General features: G+C 42.4%; 1 protein-coding gene across 2 annotated transcripts in view; it reads right to left on the bottom strand.

Annotated features, from left to right (window-relative positions):
• Positions 1–262: 262 nt before the first annotated feature.
• The window catches only part of NGFR (nerve growth factor receptor), a 115,261-nt gene continuing 92,480 nt past the window's right edge, over positions 263–23,043 (bottom strand). The window contains exons 3-7 of one of the 2 annotated variants that reach the window (XM_073683221.1): positions 18,988–19,347; positions 9,368–9,584; positions 8,321–8,469; positions 5,394–5,432; positions 5,208–5,316 (exon numbers count right to left, since the gene is read on the bottom strand). In XM_073683221.1, coding sequence (XP_073539322.1) covers positions 5,413–5,432; positions 8,321–8,469; positions 9,368–9,584; positions 18,988–19,347 — 746 coding nt within the window. In that variant the 3' untranslated portion in view covers positions 5,208–5,316; positions 5,394–5,412. Of the gene's footprint in view, positions 5,317–5,393; positions 5,433–8,320; positions 8,470–9,367; positions 9,585–18,987; positions 19,348–23,043 lie in introns of both variants that reach the window. The other variant, XM_073683220.1, reaches the window with a different exon arrangement.

Below are 23,043 nucleotides of genomic sequence, written 5' to 3'. Positions count from 1 at the left end.
GATAGAAAGAAACAGCAATAGATAGATGATAGCTCAAACATTCTATCAATCAATCAATGGCTTCAAAGGGATTTCTTGGTATTACATGTCTGTTATCTGTTTATATATATAGATAGATGGATAGGTTCATCATAAGATTCCAGATTCAGGTGCTCACCACTATGCTGCCATCTACTTGCCTTTCCAAACACATACACCTTACGGCACCATTCACACATAATAATCAGCTTAAAGAAAAAGAACCAGGGCACATATTCTGTAATAATTATAATGGTCATTTTGTATTTGTCAGTCAAATTATTTTACATGGGGCTGGCGGCGGTGGGGTAGGGGAGAACTAGGCTTATCACAGAATAAAACATCAAATATTTACAATTTTAACAAAATAAATGCAGAAAAACGGCCGAACAATAACAAACAATATTAACAAAAGAAAAAAAAAATTCCAACAATTTTAGATATTTATATAAAAAGTGCTCTAAAAAATTATTATTTTTTCTTAAAATAGCAAAAATGCTGCAATTAGGATTTGTTACCGAAAAGACAAACACATATAGTAAAATAAAGGCACATTATTTGTTGTATTTCATTTTAAATAATGGTAACTAGGCCCGAAAAATGACCTCTCTGACCTCGCAGGTTGGGTTGGAAAGGTTATGACCTCTGGTTAAGTGCTTTAGCTGAAACCGCTGATACAACTGAATGACCATCCATCTATTGAAATTCTCATTGCTCTTTTTAACAATCTTTAAGCATTACTCCAGGAGCTTAGGATATCTGAGAATCCTTTCGAAACCTGGGCCAAATGACTTTGGCTTATGGGATCTTGTAACGTAACTCCTCTTATGCCTAATTATCAATTGTAACAGATGCAAAAAGCCAAAAGAGTGGATACTTGGCAAAGTATTTCAACTACAGCTCTGAAAAACTGACCTCGCAGTGCAAATCACAACTTCAAGTTATACCTGTCATTAGAAGGAATTAGAAAAACATAGATGCTTTCTTTTAAAAAAAAAAGTCACGCCTGTCCAGAGGTTTTGCATGGAATTGCAACTCATCCCCATTCACTTCAATGGATGTGAGCTGCAGTACCAGACACAACCTATGGATAGGTGTGGGACTGTCTCTGTAAGAAAGCGGTCTTGCTTTTCAAAGCCTTTAACTTTGCATTGTTGCAATCCCCAGAGGACTTTTTTTTTATAGGAAATATAGGATTATATCGGAGACAAAAGTCGAGAGTAAACTGTTATGATAGGGAGTATACAAAGCAGTTATATGGCTTATGCTCAACATTGTCTACCTTGGTTTTCATGGACCTGTTTGCTAACAGATTTCTCAAGTGCACAGTGTTGTAGGTACCTATTGCCTAAAATACCTGCTCTATCTAGGAGTACTCAATAGAAAATCTATGATAGGATGGTAAGAGGAGAGAGGAGAACACGTCCAGGTCATGATATGAAATTTGGTGGAGCTTTCGTATGATGGTATTATGTGTTAGACCCTGCTGCCAAAAAAGTTCTTACTAGACATTTTTAATGTAGTCAAGACAATTTTGGTTGAGAAAATGATCTAATATTGGACTACTCATTAACCGTCAGTGAAATATAAAACAGATCATTTGGATAACTGCTACAGTGGTATGGCCCAATGAGGTCAACCTGGTGGAAGAGTTCATCTTGTGCTTCACACCTCTGTGTTTCTTCTATACTGAGCTGTGATAATCTCCAAATGTAATCTACCAGACAGCTAATACATGCAGGAGAGTAGCTAGGGGGTATTTATGTGCCCTAGGTGCTGGGTGCACCAACAAGCCACTTTGGTTTGGCCAGGGTGCTTCGTCACAGACCTCGTGAACCGTTGCCCCAGGTGAAAGAAAGTTTAGCTACAGCTGCATGGAAGACAAAGAGTGTGAGCACCATGGCAGTAGATTTCAGGCTTTAGGCTACTGTCGGGACCAACAATGTTTTTTCTGTTTCTGTAGTTGTAAAAGCTATTTTGTTTTAAGCTATATGCTACACGTAAGTAATAAAAGTAAGACTTTGATAGTAATGTAGGACAATATTAATGTTAGTAATATGTACTGCAAAGAGGAATCAACTGGCCTTGGCCAGCCCTTACATTATGAGTGACCACCAAAAAGATCAGTACGTCCAATCAAAAACTAACTATTTTCCAAAAAGAAGTAGGCCACTAAATACATAAATCTGGCCCATTTGATGACAGGTAAATCCTACTGTATATGTTGGAGAACGTGTCTCTAGCTGACTGTTTTACAGCTTTAAGGAATTGAGCGTACAACAGCAGATATAACCTAGGATTCGTTGTTTGTACGCGGAAGGTCCATTTTCCCTTTTGGGTTCTCCTGACCTTGTGAGAAAGTTTAAATGACATGTTTTTGACATGACACATCAGATAAATCTTCATGTACAGAGATACGTGGAGAATTGATTGATAACAAAAACAAAAAGGAGATGTTCCCCATAACAACCAACCAGATTTCATCTGTCATTGTTTGAGGGAATTTTATAAATGTAAAATTGTTGTCCAGAATTAGAAAAAAAAAGATGTCGGATTTCATCCAGAAAAAGTACAGCACTTTTTCTCAGAGATTGTGTCAGATATTGCCAATCAGCTTCTTGTAGTGAAAGATGCTTAGCTGCAATACCATACACGACCTGTGGGGAGGTGTGGAGCTGTTCTGCAATGTCTCAATGACTCGTCAACAATGGAAACCAAGATATTTACCACTTACACCAGATGGAATCAGTCTCCATAGAATTGGCTACTATTTGCATAATGGAGTGTATTTAGAAATCGATGGGTCACCATATATATGTAAGACTGCTCACTAGTGTCTGGTCTGTGTATATAGATCGTGCTATATCTGTCCATTTTATCCCTGAGCGTATCACAGGCTGGAGGTATTCAAGATGGCTGTCTATAGGTTTGCTATCACAAGGCTGTACTGGTCAGCACATTTGGATCATGACGACGGCTAATGGATCCTAGTAAGTTATGAGACCATAGAATGGGTTTTTAAATGCCACAAAACATGGCTTCATATTATCATCTGTTTAGTGGTACCAAGCCTCCTCCAGGGAGTCCACCACAACTGCATGTTAAACCAATGAATACAACCTATCAATTTACTAAGCACTTGCTATACTATGGAGGCAGGATGTGCCTCATGCCTCTGTGATGTCATCAGGTTTGATAGGCTGTTTGACATAGTATCCTCCAAAATATTTGTCTCCATTGCAAATGACATGAATGCTTTACACAGGATTTGGAAGTAGAATATTCTGGATCATATATGAACCAAGGATCTTAAATCTGCCATCGCTGCACAGATATATTAACTGAATATTTATTGGGAACTTAATGCTTAATATTGCAAGGTACTATACAGATTCAGTTGCATGTCATTGATATCAACGTGGATGATTGTCTTGGAGCGTGACGAAAGTCATGGCATTGTAATCAGCTAGGTGCTTGGCAGTAATACTGGCTTGTTTTATGCACTGGAGTTGAGACAATCATTTAAAATTAAAATTTGCCAGCTTCGTCAATTTTTTTTTAAATTTGATTTGCAGCGAATCAATTTGCTGCAAATTGCAAGTACGCCAAAGCCATTAATTGCCCTGAAAACGTGTGTAACACTCTGAGGTCTCCTAGGATTGAGTGAACACTTTTCAAGCAACATAATGCAAACACAGCCTTTAGTAATGTCAAAGTGACCTCCACATATAAGGTCATGGGTAAATGGATGGTAGCTGTTTGTCACTGCTGTAGTATCACACACTATCTGTAATGTTTATTCAGTGTTTTAAAGCTTGAACTCCCTATCTATAATGCTACGTTCTGACATCCTCTCATTCTCTAGATTTATTACAACATGCAAAATGGCTGCTGCATTCCTTGCCTCTGCTTTTATACAGACTATTATAGTGCCTACTGATTGGCTGTACTCTACCATATTTTGGGGTAAACATGTATGGTCCTGTGAACTTTCTCTGCCTCTTGCAATCTTCTGCTTTCTCTAACTCTTCTATGCACTCATTGATGGACTATATATGCACAAATCCTTATGGGTTAATTGTTGTATGCATGGTATCTAAGAACTATAGATATTGGTCTACATGATGCAATACTGATGGTCCAATGCACACTTATGCTTTGGAAGAACTTTGGTATTTTCTTGAATGTATAGCTGATTCATCAAATAGTAGCACATTGTACATCATATAGGTGGCGTTTTTATGGTATTTGAATTGTGTTATGTCTTGCTGAATACAAAAAGTTCACAGCATATATTCCCTACAAATAGTGGAGGCTGCCAATATTCTAGAGAAACTGATGACATCACTAAGGCTTAAGATACAAGATGCCCAAGATTTCACATATTGATAGTACACTCAAGGGCTATATGGTGGCTTATGCAAACTGACTGCCTTTACATTGTCCAGAGTGGGTTAGTGTTTCTAAAAGTTTTCTGACAATATTCACGATCTTTGGGTTAAACATGGTCCATTTTAGTGAGATACAATCGTATCTCTTAGATTATGTGTTGCAGTACCATGATGGCACACGATCAACAAACTCACTATAGGGTAGCAGCCATTAGAGTTATTGGGGGAAGGGTCAGAATTCGAGGCCTATAAAACAAAAGAAAAATCAAGATTAAAAAAAAGACTGACTATAGAAGAAGGTGGGTGCACCTTCGAATTCTCAAACCAATGAAGATTCATAGTTCACGTTTCCTTATCATCTCAAAGTCTTATGGTCCATCACAGTGAGAAACCTGGAGATACAGGACATGAAAGGTCCGTAGAGAAGATTACACACCACAATACTGAAAATAATGCTTCAGTGCAGACGGATTGTCCGTTAATACTGGGTAAAAAGGGTAGCTGTGGGAATTTCAGGGTCAAGGGGAAAACTTTCCTTCACATCTCATATGGAATGTTCCACTGAAAGATTTCAACATGGAACATCTTCCTTCTGTCCCATTACATTCTGATTACACTGGTGAGGTAGCAGTAGAGTCGCTATATAAGCTCTGGGCGATGTCCTCCCTTTGAATTTTGTGTAGAGCTGTATATAAAGATTCGGTGGTGGCAGAGTCCTTATTGGACCAATCGGAAAGCAGTGCTCGTACCGGAAATTCCTCTCTTGTAAAAGTGTCTATGATGTCATCCTGGTAGCCAAGTTCTCCTGCCAGATTTTTCCAAGTCTGGTCCAATGATCCGCTCAGAAGCTTTTCCACCTCTTCTTGCTTATGTGGTGATAGGTTATTATATAGGTGATCATTCTTGCCTGGAGAAAGGAATAGACATTTATAACCAGCGAAGCTGTGAGTACAGGTTAATCAACTACTTAAAAGGTATATCCACCTTTCCATCACTTTCTTTTTTAAAAATTCTCCAATGTATCTAAAGAAAATGAAGAAACATTGTAAAAATTCATGACAAAACGTTTCTATTGTTTTATGTTTACAGTTTCTTGTCTCTATGGTTACAGACAACAAACAAACTCTGTGTAGTCTGCTCCCACCTACTAATCCATCAAAAGCATGTTCACAAGAAGGAGGAAACAGAATAAAAAAAGAATGAAAGGAGATGTGTAGTATGAACGACTCCTATTTTGTCATAAAGATCTCCAGATGATCAGCTGATTACAACATATTGTGTTGGGACCTCCACCAATCAGCTGTAAATTGTGGGGGAAGCTGAGAACAAGTGCTTGATTACACTTGAATTACACTGATTTTGCTGAAATTAGTGGGTTTTCCATGTAATACATGTCCTCCACAATGAAAGACACTCATTGCAGCCACTCTCTACACTGACTAATATATGAGGATCCTGAATGAGAGTCATATTAATTATATGTTCGAGAAGGATACTATATTACAGTCACTACAAAAAATTAAGTACACCGTCTTTGAATTTTATGGTTTTACATTTCAGAATATAATACAAAAAATCTGGTCCTTAGAATATCTTATTAATTAGAGAACTACAACCTAAGATGAACAACAACACATGACAAATTACACTGTGAGATAATTTAGTTACCAAAAACTAGACCAAAATGCAGAAACAGTGTGTGAAAAATTAAGTACACCCCATAAATCAATAGCTTGTAGGACCTCCTTTAGCAGCAATAACTCAAAGCAATTGTTTTTCTGTATCACATCATTCTGGAGGAATTTTAGCCACTCTTCTTTATAACTTCACTTAAGTTCATTGAGGATTGTGGGCATTCGTTTATGCAGAGCTCTCAAGGTCCCACCAAAGCATTTAGTTGGGCTGAGGTCTGGACTGTGACATTAAAATACCTTTATTCTTTTCTTTTTCAGCCATTCTGATGTAGACTGGCTTAGGATTATTGCCCTTTTACATGATCCAGTTTAGGCCAAGCTTTAGCCTTTGGATAGATGGCCCCATATTTGACTATAGAATACTTTGAAATACAGAGACGTTCAAGGTCAACTCAAGAACCGCAAAGTGCCCAGGTCCTGTGGTGGCAAAATAAACCCCTCCACGACCATTGGTATGAGGTATTTGTGCTGATATGATGTGTTTCGTCTTGTGGTTATACATCTCCACTTATGTGGTTTGCCCAAAGTACTTTGTTCCAGAAGTCTTGAGGTTTGTTCAGATGTAACTTTATAACTTTAGCTGTATTGCCATGTTCATTTTTATAAAACAGAGACTTTCTCCTTGCAACCCTTCCACACAAGCCACACTTGTTCAGACTTTTTCCAACTGAATTGTCATGGACTTGAACATTTACCATGTTAACTGAGGCCTTTAGAGCCTGAGCTATAGTTTTTGTGTTTTGTTTTTTTTGTAATTTTACTATGTATTGCACGGTCTGACATTAGGCTGAATTCGTCCATTCCTGGGAAGATTGTTAGCTGTCTTGAGTGTTTTCCACTTATGAACAATCTTTCTCACTGTAGAATTATTGACTCCAAATTGCTTGGAAATGGCCTTATAACCCTATCTAGATCAATGGCCACCAACAATTGCTTCTCTAACATCATTCCTGATATCTCTCCTCCTTGGCGTTATGTTAACACACATCTGAATAATCCACACCAGCAAACTGCCAAAACTTCTGCTTTTATCGATGTGGTCACACTGGCTGATGAACAATTAATAAAAGGCATCTGATTAACAGCACCTGGCTGCTACTTACCCTCTTAATTCCTAAGAAAACAATAAGGGTGTACTTAATTTATTACACACTGTTTTAGCAGTTTGGCCTAGTTTTTGTCAAATTAATAATGACAAGGTTTAGTTTGTAATATGCTATTGTATGTTATTGTCCATCTGAATGTTGTATTTACCTATTTTTAAGACTTTTTTCTAAGGATCATCATGACTATATGTTGAACACAGTTGTAGGTTGTATTATATTCAGCTGTATAGTTTACAGCTCAGCAACAGCGGGCAAGGTTATCTGCAGAATTTTTATACTATATGTTCCCATTTTATTGTGTCGGTTGGTTAATTAACACCAATATGTCCTTTCCCATTCCTTGGCTCTTTGCAACATCCTAATACCCAGCAACTCTACACCCTGGGATGGTTCACTGACTTCCCAACTATGTTCACTTCCTTTTTTATCTCTAGGGAATCAATGATGTACCAAAAATGTAATAAAACATTGGCATAAAATCAGTTTCTTTGACACCTACAAGGCAAAAGGATATTATAAATTCAGGCATTTATATGGTGGCGGAGATACAGACAGTACATGTGACAAGTCCTCACTTGCTGAGTTTCTCAGGGTGGCTCTCGGTATATCAAGCTCAATATATTACTTGTCAGGAATAGGAGGCGAAAAGAAATTGAACTCTGTATTAAAAAGGGATAAGAAATGCCTTGATAACCTTAAAGGAATTTAAAGAGGTCTGTTTTATTTTAGGACACAGTGCCACTATTGTCCACAGGTTGCAACTGAGCTCCATTTGCTTTGATGGAACCAAGTTGCAATACCTAATGCAGCCTATGAAGAAAGGTAGCGCTGTTTCCAGAAAATACATTTTTTTTTCCTCAATTCAGACAGAACTGAACTATGGGTCTCCGAAAAGTAATAGATGGGGAGAATACATTAACTTGAGGTTTACACTCACTTTATAAGGTGATGAATGGTCATGTTGTATATTAGAGTTAAGGTGCTGGTCCCCTTTGGATATGCAACTATACATTCCAATAGAGACTAGACGGAGGAGGGGGGACAAGAAACCTAGTGTCCCTCTGCATTTCTACTACTTGGTAAATGAAGCAATACAAGGACCATTCCTTACCTTGCGTGTGTCCGGCAGGCTGCTCTGCTGTGCTGTCACTATTCACAGAGATGCCACTGTCACTATGGAGCTTCTCTCCTTCTGGGGATGGGGTCTGGTTCACCGGATGACTGTTACCCCCTTGTTTGTTCTGTTTACAGCTGTTCCACCTACAGAAATATAGTACAATGGGCTAAGGAACGCTTCTTATACCTATTCAGATACCAATGTATGGCAACACATGGGTACCAGTAGAAACACAATATTAGAGTGACCTGTTAAAGGGGTTATCACGTGTGGGTTCATACTTTTAGAATTAAGCCACCATGGTAATCAACTGATACTCACGTCTGACTTCTCTAACCCTCAACAATCGAGGGTTGCTGCACATGGACACACTTTCATCTATATATATAAAATGCAGTATTACATTGCAGCCATTCAAAACATGGTTGTGCCAGGTCTGCCAGAGCAGGAGCCACTCTATGGATTGGTTCTCAATTCAGGTTCATCACAAGCAGGGATCCTCTCATGATGATATCCTATCGGCTTCATGGGAAGGTGTTGTCCTGATATATTTTATGAAGACCATTACCTCTTTGGCCAATGTATATAGTTTAATTTGCCATGAGCCTTATGGTACTTTCAAGCTGCACTTTGTGCTACGTTCATTGGTTCCATCGAGGCTGACATCTGAACCCCCTGCAAAACAGGATTCGGACGAATGCGCCAACAGGGCCATTGATTATCTTGGTGCCAACGGAGTCAACGTGTGCTCTGTCATGCATAATTTTTGGGCAAATATGCCTACTGGAGGTGGACACATAGATGCAGTCTACTACGTCCGAGTATCCGCCTTCAGTATACGCCCCAAAAATGATGCACGTCAGAGCACAGGTTGACCCCGTCGGCACCATCATAGTCAATGGCCCTGTTAGCGCATACGCCTGAATCCCATTTTGCGAACGTGACGAAGAACGCAGTGTGAAAGGACATTTAGTGCTGGGTGGGATCACATCTATATCTGAATCCATGAACATCAATGATACCATGTATAGGAAAACTTACCGTTTAAAGACTATAAATGCCACCAGTCCTGCAATGACAGCTGCCAAAATCGAGCAATAGACGGGGATGAGGTTCTCGGCTGCTCCACTAGGAGTGATAGGTTCAGTACCCTCAGTTGATGGATTGACTGTCTCTAGGTCCATAATAGTGCTGTCTTGAACGGTGGTGTCCGCGCTGAGTGTATAGGGTGTCACTGATGCAATGCGCGGATTGGGATCTAAGAAGAGAAAAAGGAAAATCAAAAACATTGCTTTATATTCTTCTTACAATGTTGTCTTATAATGACATTTCTTGTAGACATTTCTATATCTCCACATTGCTGCATGGGAAGACCAATGGAAATTATGGCCAAGAGCATCATTATGACCAGAACATCAGAGCACAAGTACTGAGGTAAATTCTTTATTCTAATATTTTATATTAATATGAAAATCTGCAGATGCGACAGACTTTGAAATGTCATTGCCTGAACATTTTTCTTCCACAGACCTTTGAGGTCGCTGTATTGAGGAAGCCTGAAGCAGAGTAGGACATATCCAGGGAGACGAGATGAACATTTCAAGGTGCATTGGAACCTTGCCCAATACTAGCAACAATCTAAGGCCTGAGGGCGATGACAATCACTGATATACTACCGAGAGTACAAATGTGAAGATAAAATAGAAAAGTACAATACATGGTAAATGTAGCTTGTCAAATGTATTAATAGTGTAATAACGATGAATCAGTGAGACCCAAAACTGCAACTTTTTGGGAGAAAAGTGATATAGAGGTATTTAAGACCATTTCATAAGTCAATACAATAGAAAGCTATAGGGGACCCAATTAGTAGTTGTGGACTTAAGACCAAAAAGAAGCATTCTGGACACTTTTACACATGGATGAGAATTAACGGGATTGTTATTTGATTAACGTGTAGTCATTTGAGCAAGTTTTATTTGTCAAAACATTCCCTTTAAAGGGAATCTGTCAGTAGGATCAACCCTCCTAAGCCATCTATATGGGCATAAAGGTCATAGAAAACTGAATAAAATGATACCCTGATCTCTGTGATACGATGTCTTATTCCAAAGAAATCCATGTTTTTCTTAGTATGTAAATGAGTTGTTAAGATCTATTGGTCGGACACAGATCTCCCCTGGAATCTGCCCCCAAAACTTATTTTAAATGAAAAGATGCATTACCAGTGTGAGACATGTAGATCAGGAGAGCAGTGAGCAGCCATTACACGTCTCACACTGGTAACGCTACCTTTCATTCAAATTAACCTCTGGAGGTAGATTATCATCGAAATCTATGTCCGGCCCATAGATCTTAACAGCTCATTTGCATACTAAGAAAAACATGGATTTCTCCTGAATAAGACGTCGGATCACAGATATCAAGGTATTATTTTACTCAGCTTTCTATGACCGGCATGCCCATATAGATGGATTAGGACAGTTGATCCTACTGACAGGTTCCCTTTAAGAACTAGTGAGCTGTAGGGGTAACAGTTAGAAACGGTGGTGGTAAGATCACGAAAAACCATTGAGGTCCATTTAATAACGGCATACACTAATAAGTTATAGGGATCCCAATGAAGAATTGGGGAGGCAAGACAAAAAGGGGACAATAACACCCATTTTATAGGTAGAAACATGCTGAAGGACTAAAGAGTTGTGACACCCCAGGGGTCTGGTTGCCACAGTGATAGAGATATTACGTCTGAGAGCAGGTGGGAGGTCCTTTGGTCAGGGATCCTGTGCATGCCACACCTCCTGCCCAGTCTTGGGAGGGGAAGGACTTCCCCTATATAAACCTGGGGCTGAGGCAGGGTAGGGAGTTCTGAGAGGAGAAGACAGGGAGCAGAGCTGCTCTATGGGCTCTGCTCCACAGGCAGGCCCTGTCCAGGGGCCTGAGCCTGGAGTCAAGGAGAGTAGAGACAAGAAACAGCAGAAGCAATACTACTACGAGTCAGGGGCTGGCAGCTGCAGAGCTCGTCCTGACTGAGAAGCTTTCTTACCGGACCCGGCGTCCGAGGCTGTGGGGACTAACTCTTACCCAGCAGCAGAAGCCGACCGGCAGGGGATTTCAGGTCCTCAGGCCCAGAAACCCGAAGGCACGGTCACACGCGTGGGACCAGCACCGCCATCGTGGAGCGGAAGCCATTAGAAGGCCCCGAGTCACCGGCCATACGGGTGAGCACCACACGGTACACTCAGGGACGTGGGCTACTTATATCCGCTTCTAGCAAGGTAGCCAGAAGAGTACAGTCAGTTTGGGAGGCCTACAACTCCGCCTGGCCAGGGGAGATCCCATCTGCTCAAGGACTGACCAGGCCCCGTTCACTAGCAAGTACTCCGGGAGGGTCTATCGTTGTTACCAGTAAAGACCCTGAATTACACCGCACCGTCTCTGAGTGGTTCCTGCTACCCCCATCATCCACATCTGCTGCCCTGAGGCCATACCCCTCCCGTTGGGGGTTATACCATCTACGCTGCACCATCCATCCACCGGCCTCAGCGGACTGTCCTGCAGCGGCAGCTCCATAGCTGCATTCAACGGGTGGCGTAGTCGTCCTACATCTACCGCTGTTACATCGCCGCTCAGTTTGACTCCCTGGGCACGGACCGGGTCACCGCCACGAGACTACAACCCTCAAGAGATCCGGCTCCGGGTAAGCTCCCGCGTGCGCAACGCAGCGCGACACAGGCCCAGGGGCGCGTCAACTTTGGCGTAGTCGGCAGGATCTCGTGCCCGCAACCACCGGGTACTGCGTGCCTGAAAAAGAGACTTTTCAAACTTACCTGTGGTGAAGATTCCCGCCATCCGGCGCCATCTTCAGCCTTCTTCCCGCCATCGGTGAAGTTTCCCGCCATCCGGCGCCATCTTCTGCCTTCTTCCCGCCCCCCGTGGAGTTTTCCCGCCATTGAACGCCATCTTGAGGACGCCGCGCGGGAGGAAGAGGGGCGTGGACTCCGAAAGCGCGCGAGAACTGAAGCCCCGCCTCACGTCCGGACGTTGCGTAAGGTCCTGGAAGGAGCCCAGCAGACGCCGACGTCACAGGAGCGCGACGGAAGGTCCTCTACCCCGACGATTGACTGCGGAGCCGCGGCCTACGGAAGAGGATCTCCGGAAGGTAGGCCACGGTCCACTAGGGGGGAGGAGGACACCAGGAACGGACAGCAAGATGGCGGACCGGCAGCAGACTAAGCTGCCCAGCATCGGCAGTGCCCCAGTCGTCGCCGGCCCCTACCAGCGCCGGGAGAAGACGCGTGACGCAGGAGTGGTCGCGGGAGCAGGTAAGAGGAGTCTCCCTGTCCCGGACGCTGCCAGCGTCAGCCTGCTCCCGGGCCCCCTGGTGGAGCCGCCGATTCCGGGCGCTGCAGACACCGACCTGCTCCAGCCCCCGCAACAAGCCCTGCGGCCAAGCCCTCCAGCCCTGGGCACTACCACCACCAGCCCGCGCCCAGGCCCAAAGTTGCACCCTCTGACCCCGGGCGTCATCAACGGCGACCCTCTCCACGCCTGGTCGCAAGGCCTGAACTCCCCAGGTGCAAAAGGACTGTACGCCCTCCACGTTCACCGGCTAACCAAGGAGGAGCTGCAGTACTATCAATACGAGGAAAGCCAAGAGGACCCGGATGGGTCTGAAGCCTACACACAAGAAGGAGCAGGAGGATGCCGTTACTGAAGTACGGTAAAGTGGAACTGTACATAGTTACCCGTAGGGGTACTTGTGTTGCTAATTAAAATATGGTCCCTGTTGGGACAAGTGTGAACTGTTCCCGTGTGTCCCCTATCCTTAACCAGGCTGAGGACTGTGAGCAGCCATCCCATCTCCCCACAGGCTGAGGACTGTGAGCAGCCAATCCTTATCCCCACTGGCCGAGGACTGAGAGCGGCCATATCTTGTACATATTATGTGTTTCCAGTTATTTATAGGAGTCCTTGGTGGATTTACCGGGAATCCTTTGTACAGTTAGTGGAGCGTAACCCAGGATGGACTAAAAGACTGTTAAGGACTCGGGGTAGGACAGACCCCTACCTGGTTACGTCTCCCTGTTTTGGTGAAATGGACACCTTGCTTTTCAAAACTGCACCCGGTTGCGGACACGCCGTAACCATCTTATGTGTTTTTCTTATTGTATTGTTATTGTTATACCTTGTTATGTTTTTCTAAAAAAAATATGTTTAGTCCCGGAGTACTAAATTTCACTAGGGGGGAATGTGACACCCCAGGGGTCTGGTTGCCACAGTGATAGAGATATTACGTCTGAGAGCAGGTGGGAGGTCCTTTGGTCAGGGATCCTGTGCATGCCACACCTCCTGCCCAGTCTTGGGAGGGGAAGGACTTCCCCTATATAAACCTGGGGCTGAGGCAGGGTAGGGAGTTCTGAGAGGAGAAGACAGGGAGCAGAGCTGCTCTATGGGCTCTGCTCCACAGGCAGGCCCTGTCCAGGGGCCTGAGCCTGGAGTCAAGGAGAGTAGAGACAAGAAACAGCAGAAGCAATACTACTACGAGTCAGGGGCTGGCAGCTGCAGAGCTCGCCCTGACTGAGAAGCTTTCTTACCGGACCCGGCATCCGAGGCTGTGGGGACTAACTCTTACCCAGCAGCAGAAGCCGACCGGCAGGGGATTTCAGGTCCTCAGGCCCAGAAACCCGAAGGCACGGTCACACGCGTGGGACCAGCACCGCCATCGTGGAGCGGAAGCCATTAGAAGGCCCCGAGTCACCGGCCATACGGGTGAGCACCACACGGTACACTCAGGGACGTGGGCTACTTATATCCGCTTCTAGCAAGGTAGCCAGAAGAGTACAGTCAGTTTGGGAGGCCTACAACTCCGCCTGGCCAGGGGAGATCCCATCTGCTCAAGGACTGACCAGGCCTCGTTCACTAGCAAGTACTCCGGGAGGGTCTATCGTTGTTACCAGTAAAGACCCTGAATTACACCGCACCGTCTCTGAGTGGTTCCTGCTACCCCCATCATCCACATCTGCTGCCCTGAGGCCATACCCCTCCCGTTGGGGGTTATACCATCTACGCTGCAGCATCCATCCACCGGCCTCAGCGGACTGTCCTGCAGCGGCAGCTCCATAGCTGCATTCAACGGGTGGCGTAGTCGTCCTACATCTACCGCTGTTACATCGCCGCTCAGTTTGACTCCCTGGGCACGGACCGGGTCACCGCCACGAGACTACAACCCTCAAGAGATCCGGCTCCGGGTAAGCTCCCGCGTGCGCAACGCAGCGCGACACAGGCCCAGGGGCGCGTCAGAGTCATAGGGACAACAGTGGAGGGATGGTAGCGGTAACACCAAAAAGGAGCATTCAAGACAATTTCATAACTAGACATGTGCAGCATTCTATAGGGGCTCAAATCCCGAACCGATGCCATTAAGTACATCACTATATCATGGCCTATATGTGTGTGAATATGTCCGCTGGCCTATACCATGCGCTGTGTGGACCGGGCACTCTTTATTTGGCACTGTATAAATTTACATTTACTGCGCCCTCAACATAGGAACCGAGTTACAGATATACTACCAGCAAAACTTTTTTTTGTTTAATAATTCATCTGAATGTGCCTTTCATTTGCCCTCGAGCAAAGCACAGGACTGAATGCCAACCTTAGGAAATATTTATAATGACTTAATCTCCCTGTACCCTGATGGTGAAGATTTGCCTTAAGCAAGGCAGATAGTCTGCCAACCATAGAAAACATTCTAAAACTCAAATATGTATTTTCATGACATCCTCTGAAATACTGGAAAGTTCAATACTGGTTTGTGTCTAATATGGTTGCCAGAATAATCGTCTGTATCTTTCTCACAAATAGCGCCCCTCCTGTCTATGAGTTGTGCCTGGTACTGTAGCCTCAGTCTCATTCGAGTAAACACTGGACCATTTTGGGGGCCCATCCTGATCTTTTTATGGGGACCATATTATATAACTTTATACTGCAAAAGTTAAGAACTTTTGTCAAGTTGGTCTATGCAAGCTCTATCAATGATATGGTCTACCCTGTTCTTAAAGAGGATCTGTCGGCTCTCCTGACTTGTCTGCCTTAGCTATTGTCTATTTTCACAGCAGACCGCTGCCCTGCGCCATTCCTTTCTTATTCATCCTGGAAATGTATGAATAAACTCTGGGTGTTATTATTCCCCTTGACAAAGGGCTTAAGCGTTTGTCCGTACATAGTCTGATCTAGGCAGCACTGATTGGACAAACCTCCATCTGATGACACGCAGCTTTCTACAGGCATAACAGAGGAACAATCCAGACTTCTAAGAGAAGATGCTCCATAATTTTTATATTATGAGATTTACAAGTGTTGGAGTTGGTCGGTTTACTCAAGTGTTTTTGGCCAACTTTATGGGAGGATGATGTAGGGTTAAAATTTTGTTAGGAATGGCACTGTATATCTCTAGCGTACTCCATCAGGCTATCGCTCCACTAATGACTCTATGAAGAGCAATGTGCCGATGTCTAGGACAGGGATAGCCCTGTTGTGGTCTGAGATGGCCATGGGCTGTTTCCTGCCTTTGCTGTGTCACACAATAAGGTCACTGTAAGCGATCAGAACAATGAGTCACAGACAGACTGCTGGCCAATGTGGATGGTATGCCACCCCAAATGTGTGCTAGAGCAAAGGCTTAGAGTACATCTGTACAATGATGCCGGTATGTATATATGGTGCTATATCAACCCATATCTAGACAGATAGACGGACAGACAGATAGATAGATGGATGGATAGAAAGAAACTGCAATAGATAGATAGGTAGAGTGATAGATAGATAGATAGATAGATAGATAGATAGATAGATATAAACAGCAATAGATGATAGACAGCGATGTAGATAAATATAGCGACATATAGATGATTGATTGATAGAAATAAAAAGCAATAGATGAATAGACAGATAGAAAGAAAGAAACAGCGATAGATAGAAAAAAAGATAGACAGATATAAAGAAACAGCAATAGATAGAAAGATATATAGATACAGGTACATCTCACTAAATTAGAATATCATCAAAAAGTTAATTCATTTCAGTTCTTCAATACAAAAAGTGAAACTGATATATTATATAGAATCTTTACAAACAGAGTGATCTATTTCACGTGTTTATTTCTTTTAATGTTGATGATTATGGCTTACAGCCAATGAAAACACAAAAGTCATTATCTCAGTAAATTAGAATACCTTATAACAACAGCTTAAAAAATGTTTTTATAATCCGAAATGTTGGCTTACTGAAATGTATGTTCAGTAAATGCACTCAATACTTGGTCGGGGCTCCTTTTGCATCTATTACTGCATCAATGTGTCGTGGCATGGAGGTGATCAGCCTGTGGCACTGCTGAGGTGTTATGGAAGCCCAGGATGCTTTGATAGCAGCCTTCAGCTCGTCTGCATTGTTGGGTCTGGTGGCTCTCATCTTCCTCTTGACAATATCCCATATATTCTCTATGGGGTTAAGGTCAGGCGAGTTTGCTGGCCAATCAAGCACATTGATACTGTTGTTATTAAACCAGGTATTGGTACTTTTGGCAGTGTGCACAGGTGCCAAGTCCTGCTGGAGAATGAAATTTCCATCTCCAAAAAGCTTGTCGGCAGAGGGAAGCATGAAGTGTTCTAAAATTTCCTGGTAGACGGCTGCGCTGACTTTGGTCTTGATAAAACACAGTGGAGCTACACTAGCTGATGACATGGCTCCCCAAACCATCACTGATTGTGGAAACTTCACACTAGACCTCAAGCAGCTTGGATTGTGTGCCTCTCCACTCTTCCTCCAGACTCTGGGACCTTAATTTCCAAATGAAAATTGGAACTCTGGGACCTTGTTGGAGTGTGTCAATGACTGCCTTCTGGACATCTGTCAAGTCAGCAGTCTTCCCCATGATTGTGGAGCCTACTGAAGCAGACTAAGGGACCTTTTTAAGCACTAAGGAAGCCTTTGCAGGTGTTTTTTGTTAATTATTGTAATTTACTGAGATAATGACTTTTGTGTTTTCATTGGCTGTAAGCCATAATCATCAACATTAACAGAAATAAACACTTGAAATAGATCACTCTGTTTGTAATGACTCTATATAATATATGAGTTTCACTTTTTGTATTGAAGAACTGAAATAAATTAACTTTTTGATGATATTCTAATTTAGTGAGATGCACCTGTAAATATAGCGATATATAGATGATTGATTGACAGAAATAAAAAGCATTAGATAAATAGACAGATAGATAGATAGAAAGAAACAGTGATAGATTGATGGATAGATAGTAGATAATAGATAGATGTAGATAGATAGATAGATAGACAGATAAATTAATCGATCAGTGGCTTCAAAGAGTCTTCTTGTTTTTTTGAGATTCCTTTGGACAGCTCTTTGCTTTCCTTCCTTATCTAATCCTCTAGTCCTGGAAGATGTTTCCACTGAGCGTTGCTTTGCGCTCATTTATTGTTTCTGTAATTTTTATGATAATTTGCTTCTAATCTGTCCTGTGAGTCTGGTGATTCTGGGACACACGCTGTTTCTGTCCAGCCTCTCATTTCTTGCCTGTATTATTTGGCGGTTTGGGAAAAGAAGCTGGATTCAGTTCTGTAGAGATCTGGCCAAGATTTGTTAAGACTTAATGAATTTCCCACAACTTTAAAGCAGCTTAGAAATTGGACGTGTGGACGTACTACTGAGAGTCCTACAATGACTATTTGACATTTTTTACAATATAAATGACATTCAGATGCCCTAAATAATAAGTCATTTAGTCCTAAAATACATTATTGTTTAAAGGTGGTTTAAAATGGTAAGAAAAAGTAACGTTTTTTTTTAGGAAACAGCACCACTCTTTTTCATGAGCCACATCTGATATTGCGGTTCAGTCCTCTTCACTTGACTTTTGATAGACTTTTCAGATAATTGATTATCAATCTCGTTTGGTTTTGTGTGGACAGGTCCTATGTAGATCTATGTGTCTCTATGGTTACAGACTACAAATAAACCCCTAGTAGTCTGATCCTGAAGACTAACTCTCGTCTATTTATTCCCTACTTCTTGCTAACTTACCAATTGTACTAAGAAGATACTTACGCCCCGATTCATCAAGATTGGTGATTTTCTTGACAGTCTTGATGAGGGGGTGTGATGGAGTCAGATGTTCCTGATTCATTTAGATACACACACTGCCTCTGTGCACAACAGCAGAAATCGTACTTCAGCCTTTGACTGGAGTAAAATTTCTGGCATAGGGAACATTACAGCTTGTCACGCTCCCATCTCACCTCCACCCATTATGGCGGAACTGGTGTGAAAACGACAAAAATCTGAAAATGTATCCACAACTCTGAGTTACCCAAAAATTGTACAACTTTTCAAAGCAATTCACCCCAAAAATTACATTGATAAATGAGAGCATATGACTGATCAGACTACACCGGGGTTGTTTACAGTCTGTTACCATGCAGATGCATAGGTGTGCATTGGAGTTGTATACACAAAAAAAATGTAGATTTTTTTTTTTATGAAAACGTAACAAAATTTAAACCGAAAAGATAATTTTGTATATTACTGAAATTTTATTATATAGCTTTGTATATATATATGTGTTCTCTCTATAGATACTCACCGAAGCATACTGTGTCTAATGTCGTGGTGCACTCTTTCACCGTGATCTCTTCATCTTCACAGATTGTACATGGCAGGCAAGGGTCCATGTTGTTGTCCACATTTGAGAAGGTCCAATCAGGACATTTTTCGCACATTGTGTTCTGGTTCATATAACAAGGTAGGATCATGCCATATCCCACTGGACAGGTCTTGCAGTGTAGACATTCTCCGCTGTCCTCGTTTTTATAGAATCCGTATGCACAAGCGCACAGAGCGTCATCTGTCTCCACACAGGGAGCAATCATACGCTTGTTGCCATCGCATTCTGTGCAAGGCTTACAAGCTTCAGTGTGACTGGTCGTGTCTGAATAGGTTACACCTAGGAGAGGAAAAAAGACAAAATTAAAGTCATAATATAGTACATAAACAAAATATGATCCTATCAATCAATATAAGTAGCAGCAAGGATGCATACTGGTAGAATAATAAAATCTAACTAATTAATATCATTTAAAACATGTAGAACATGATCAAACAGACAATGCTGCAATTTTTTTCCTTGGACCAACTTTTTTTGTTATGTTGATAATGATATATATTGTGAATCCTTGATATTGCGTCCAAATTTAATAATTAGTAATTGACTGAAGTATACATGTTCACAAAGCATTTGATAAAGTATCTCATACTATGATTGTTGAAAAAATTACCAAGTATGGGACTGAAAGGCTATGGTTAGGTGGATTCATAACTGGCTCAGTGGTTGTGGCAATAAATGGTTGCACATCCAATTGGAAGAGTGATTCAAGTGGGGTACCACAAGGCTCTGTCCTGGCCCCAGTGTGTTCAACATTTTTATAAATGATCTAGATAAGTGAACTGAAGGTAAATTAATCAAATGTGCAGACGATGCAAAGCTAGGAGGGATAGCTAACACTAAAGAAGACAGAGAAAGAATTCAGAAGGATCTAGAGAAGCTTGAACAATGGGTAGCGACTAGACATGAGCAAACCCGGTGCTGAACTCCAAAAATGTATGTATTTGGGTTCAGGCTCAAGTTCGGGTACAGTTCTGATACCCGAACCAAACTTTGGACTAAAGTTCGGTTGGGTATCAGAACCTGAACTTCCACGGGCCGCTCATCCCCTGCAGCGACTAATAGAATGGTATTTAACCCCTTTCTGATGTATGACCTAATAGTGACCTGGGCCGATTGGACCAATGACGTACTATTAGGTCATATGGCAATCGCGCTCGCACACAAGCGGTGCGGGGCGATCGCCGCTGGGTGTCAGCTGATTGTCACAGCTGACAGCCGGTACTATGTACAGGGAGCGGTCCTGCACCGCTCCCGGCACATTAATCCCCACAATTCTGCGATCGAAGTCGATCGCAGCATTGCGGTGGCAAGGGGAGGTGATCGGAATACTCACCTCCTCTTCTGGCCTCCAACGCTGTCTGCCGCGGCTTCCCGGATGTTGCCATGATGACCCGATGTCGTCATGACAACATCCGGGTCACTAGACAGCAGGAAGATTCTTTGGTCATGCGCTGTGCATGACCAAACTATCTTCTCCCTGTGCAGCATTGACAGCCTGTATAGCACAGGAATGGTGCTGCATTCCTGTGCTATACGGGCGATCAGAATAAAAAAAGTGAAAGTCCCAGAGCGGGAATAAAAGTCCAAAAAGTGTTAAAAAAAATGTAAAAATGTAAAAAATATATATAAAAAAATCCACCAAAAATACAAATATAATGTACCCATCAATAAATATTATTATGAAAAAAAAAAAACAATAAAAGTACACATATTTGGTATCGCCGCGTCCGGAACGACCTGACCTACAAAACTGTCCCACTAGTTAACCCCTTTAGTGAACACGGTAAAAAAAAAACAAAAAAAAAACGAAGCACAAAACAATGCTTTATCATCATACCGCCAAGCAAAAAATGAAATAACACGCGATCAAAAAGATGAATATAAATAAAAATGGTACCACTGAAAACGTAATCTTGTCCCGCAAAAAACAAGCCACCATACAGCTCCATCAGCCGAAAAATAAAAAAGTTATAGCTCTCAGAATAAAGCGATGCAAAAAAATATTTTTTTCTATAAAATAGCTTTTATCGTGTAAAAGCGCCAAAACATAGAAAAACGATATAAATGTGGTACCGCTGTAAACGTACTGACCCAAAGAATAATGCTGCCTTATCAATTTTACCACACGCGGAACAGCATAAAAAAAAACATAAAAAAGAAATTCTGGAATTGCTGGTTTTTGTTTATTCTGCCTCCCAAGAATCGGAATAGAAAGCGATCAAAAAATGTCATGTGCCTGAAAATGGCACCAATAAAAACGTCAAGTCATCCCGCAAAAAACAAGCCATCACATGACTCTGTCGGCCAAAATCTGGAAAAATTATAGCTCTCAAAATATGGCGATGCAAAAACTAGATTTTGCAAAAAAATGCGTCTTTTAGTGTGTGACAGCTGTCAATCATAAAAACCGATACGAATCTAGTATCGCTGTAATCGCATCAACCGGAAGAATAAAGTCGTCTAATCACTTACACCGCACGAGGAACGGCGTAAAAAATAAACTCTAGGGTTAGGGTTGTGTTAGGGTTAGGGTTGTGATGGGGTTGGGATTTTTTTTCAAAAGTAAAAAAAAAAAGATGACGATATGGCGACTAGTGTTGAGCGCAAGTGCTCGCTACTTGAGTTTGCATCGGGTGCTCAGGAATGCACTGAGTATCGCGGGTGCTCAAGTGACATGCTCAAGTCTCTGCCCCATATGCTTCGTGGCCAAAAAAAACCTTGCGGGGATTGCCTGCCATGCACGAGCAATCCCCGCATGTTTTTTTTTGGGTGTCTAATAACCATGAAACATGCGAGCGGGGACTCGAGCATGTCACTCGAGCACCCGTGATACATGGTGCATACCTGAGTACCTGATGCAAACTCAAGTAGTGAGCACTTGCGCTCAAGACTAATGACAACTTATTCAATATGATGACTAGAGATGAGCGTTGTTCTACTCGAACTGTTCGCCAATCTCAAATTCGAGCTGTTTTGGGCGGTGTTCGAGCCGTTCGGCGAACACGAACAATTTGAGAAAAATTCGGCTGTTCGAGGTTATGTTCGATAACTGTTCGTGCACCAAAATCATAACTGGATTTTTTCTCAGTAATGATGAAAATTAATGTTAATACGCAGTTTGAGTGTACAGCGGGGTGGGGGGAGGGGCAGGGGATGGATCTCTGCAGGAACAATGAAGATCTCCATTTTTTTTTCTCTTTCCCGCATTTACAGTGGGGAGGTGCAATCTGTCAGCCTATCAGCAGCGCACACACGGAGCGAAGTGCTTTTTTTCACACAAGCAAGGGCATGTGTCATTGGCAGTGTATGTCACATGTCCTTGCCCTATAAGACCAAGCCATTTTCCCCGTCGCCACCATTTTCTCACTGCTGCAGCTGCGTGTTAGACGGCACCGCTGTTGCTGTGTGCGCTATACCTTGTTAATTTCAAGCCAATTTTCGCACAAATATACAGATAGCTTGGGAGTAGGGAATAGTTGTGATTGCAGTCCTTTTAAGGACTAGGTTACAGCATTTCCTACGACTTTTATCAGGGAGGTCTGTGCTCTTAAATAGATCGGTTGTGGGAGTAAAGACTAATTGTAATTGCAGTCCTTTTCAGGACTAGGTTACATGAGTTCCTATCAGTTTTTGCCAGGCAGGTCTGTGCCAGTGCTGTGCAAGTTTTTTTCACAGCATTTGGCTGAATCTAGCAAAGCTAATCCTTTTTGGCCTATTGCAGAGTGTGTTAGTCAGTGGAGTAGCCTATCTGTGTTGCAAGATATACCACCTGTGTATAGAATACCAATTTTTTTACTGCACCTAGTGAAGTAAAATCTTTTGGGCATAGCATCATTCTATTAGTCCATCTATACTGACCTCCATCAGGTTGCAAATTGAATATAATTTTTTTCTGCATCTAGCTCTGAAAAAATATTTGGCCTTCTAGCAGTGTGTGGGACTTTCTCTATTAGTCCATCTATACAGACCTCCATC

This window comes from Phyllobates terribilis, unplaced genomic scaffold (genome assembly GCF_046119375.1).
Source record: "Phyllobates terribilis strain yellow unplaced genomic scaffold, ASM4611937v1 Scaffold_5__5_contigs__length_657084704, whole genome shotgun sequence".
Classification (NCBI taxonomy): Eukaryota; Metazoa; Chordata; class Amphibia; order Anura; family Dendrobatidae; genus Phyllobates; species Phyllobates terribilis.
This window is presented reverse-complemented; position numbering and strand designations above follow the sequence as displayed.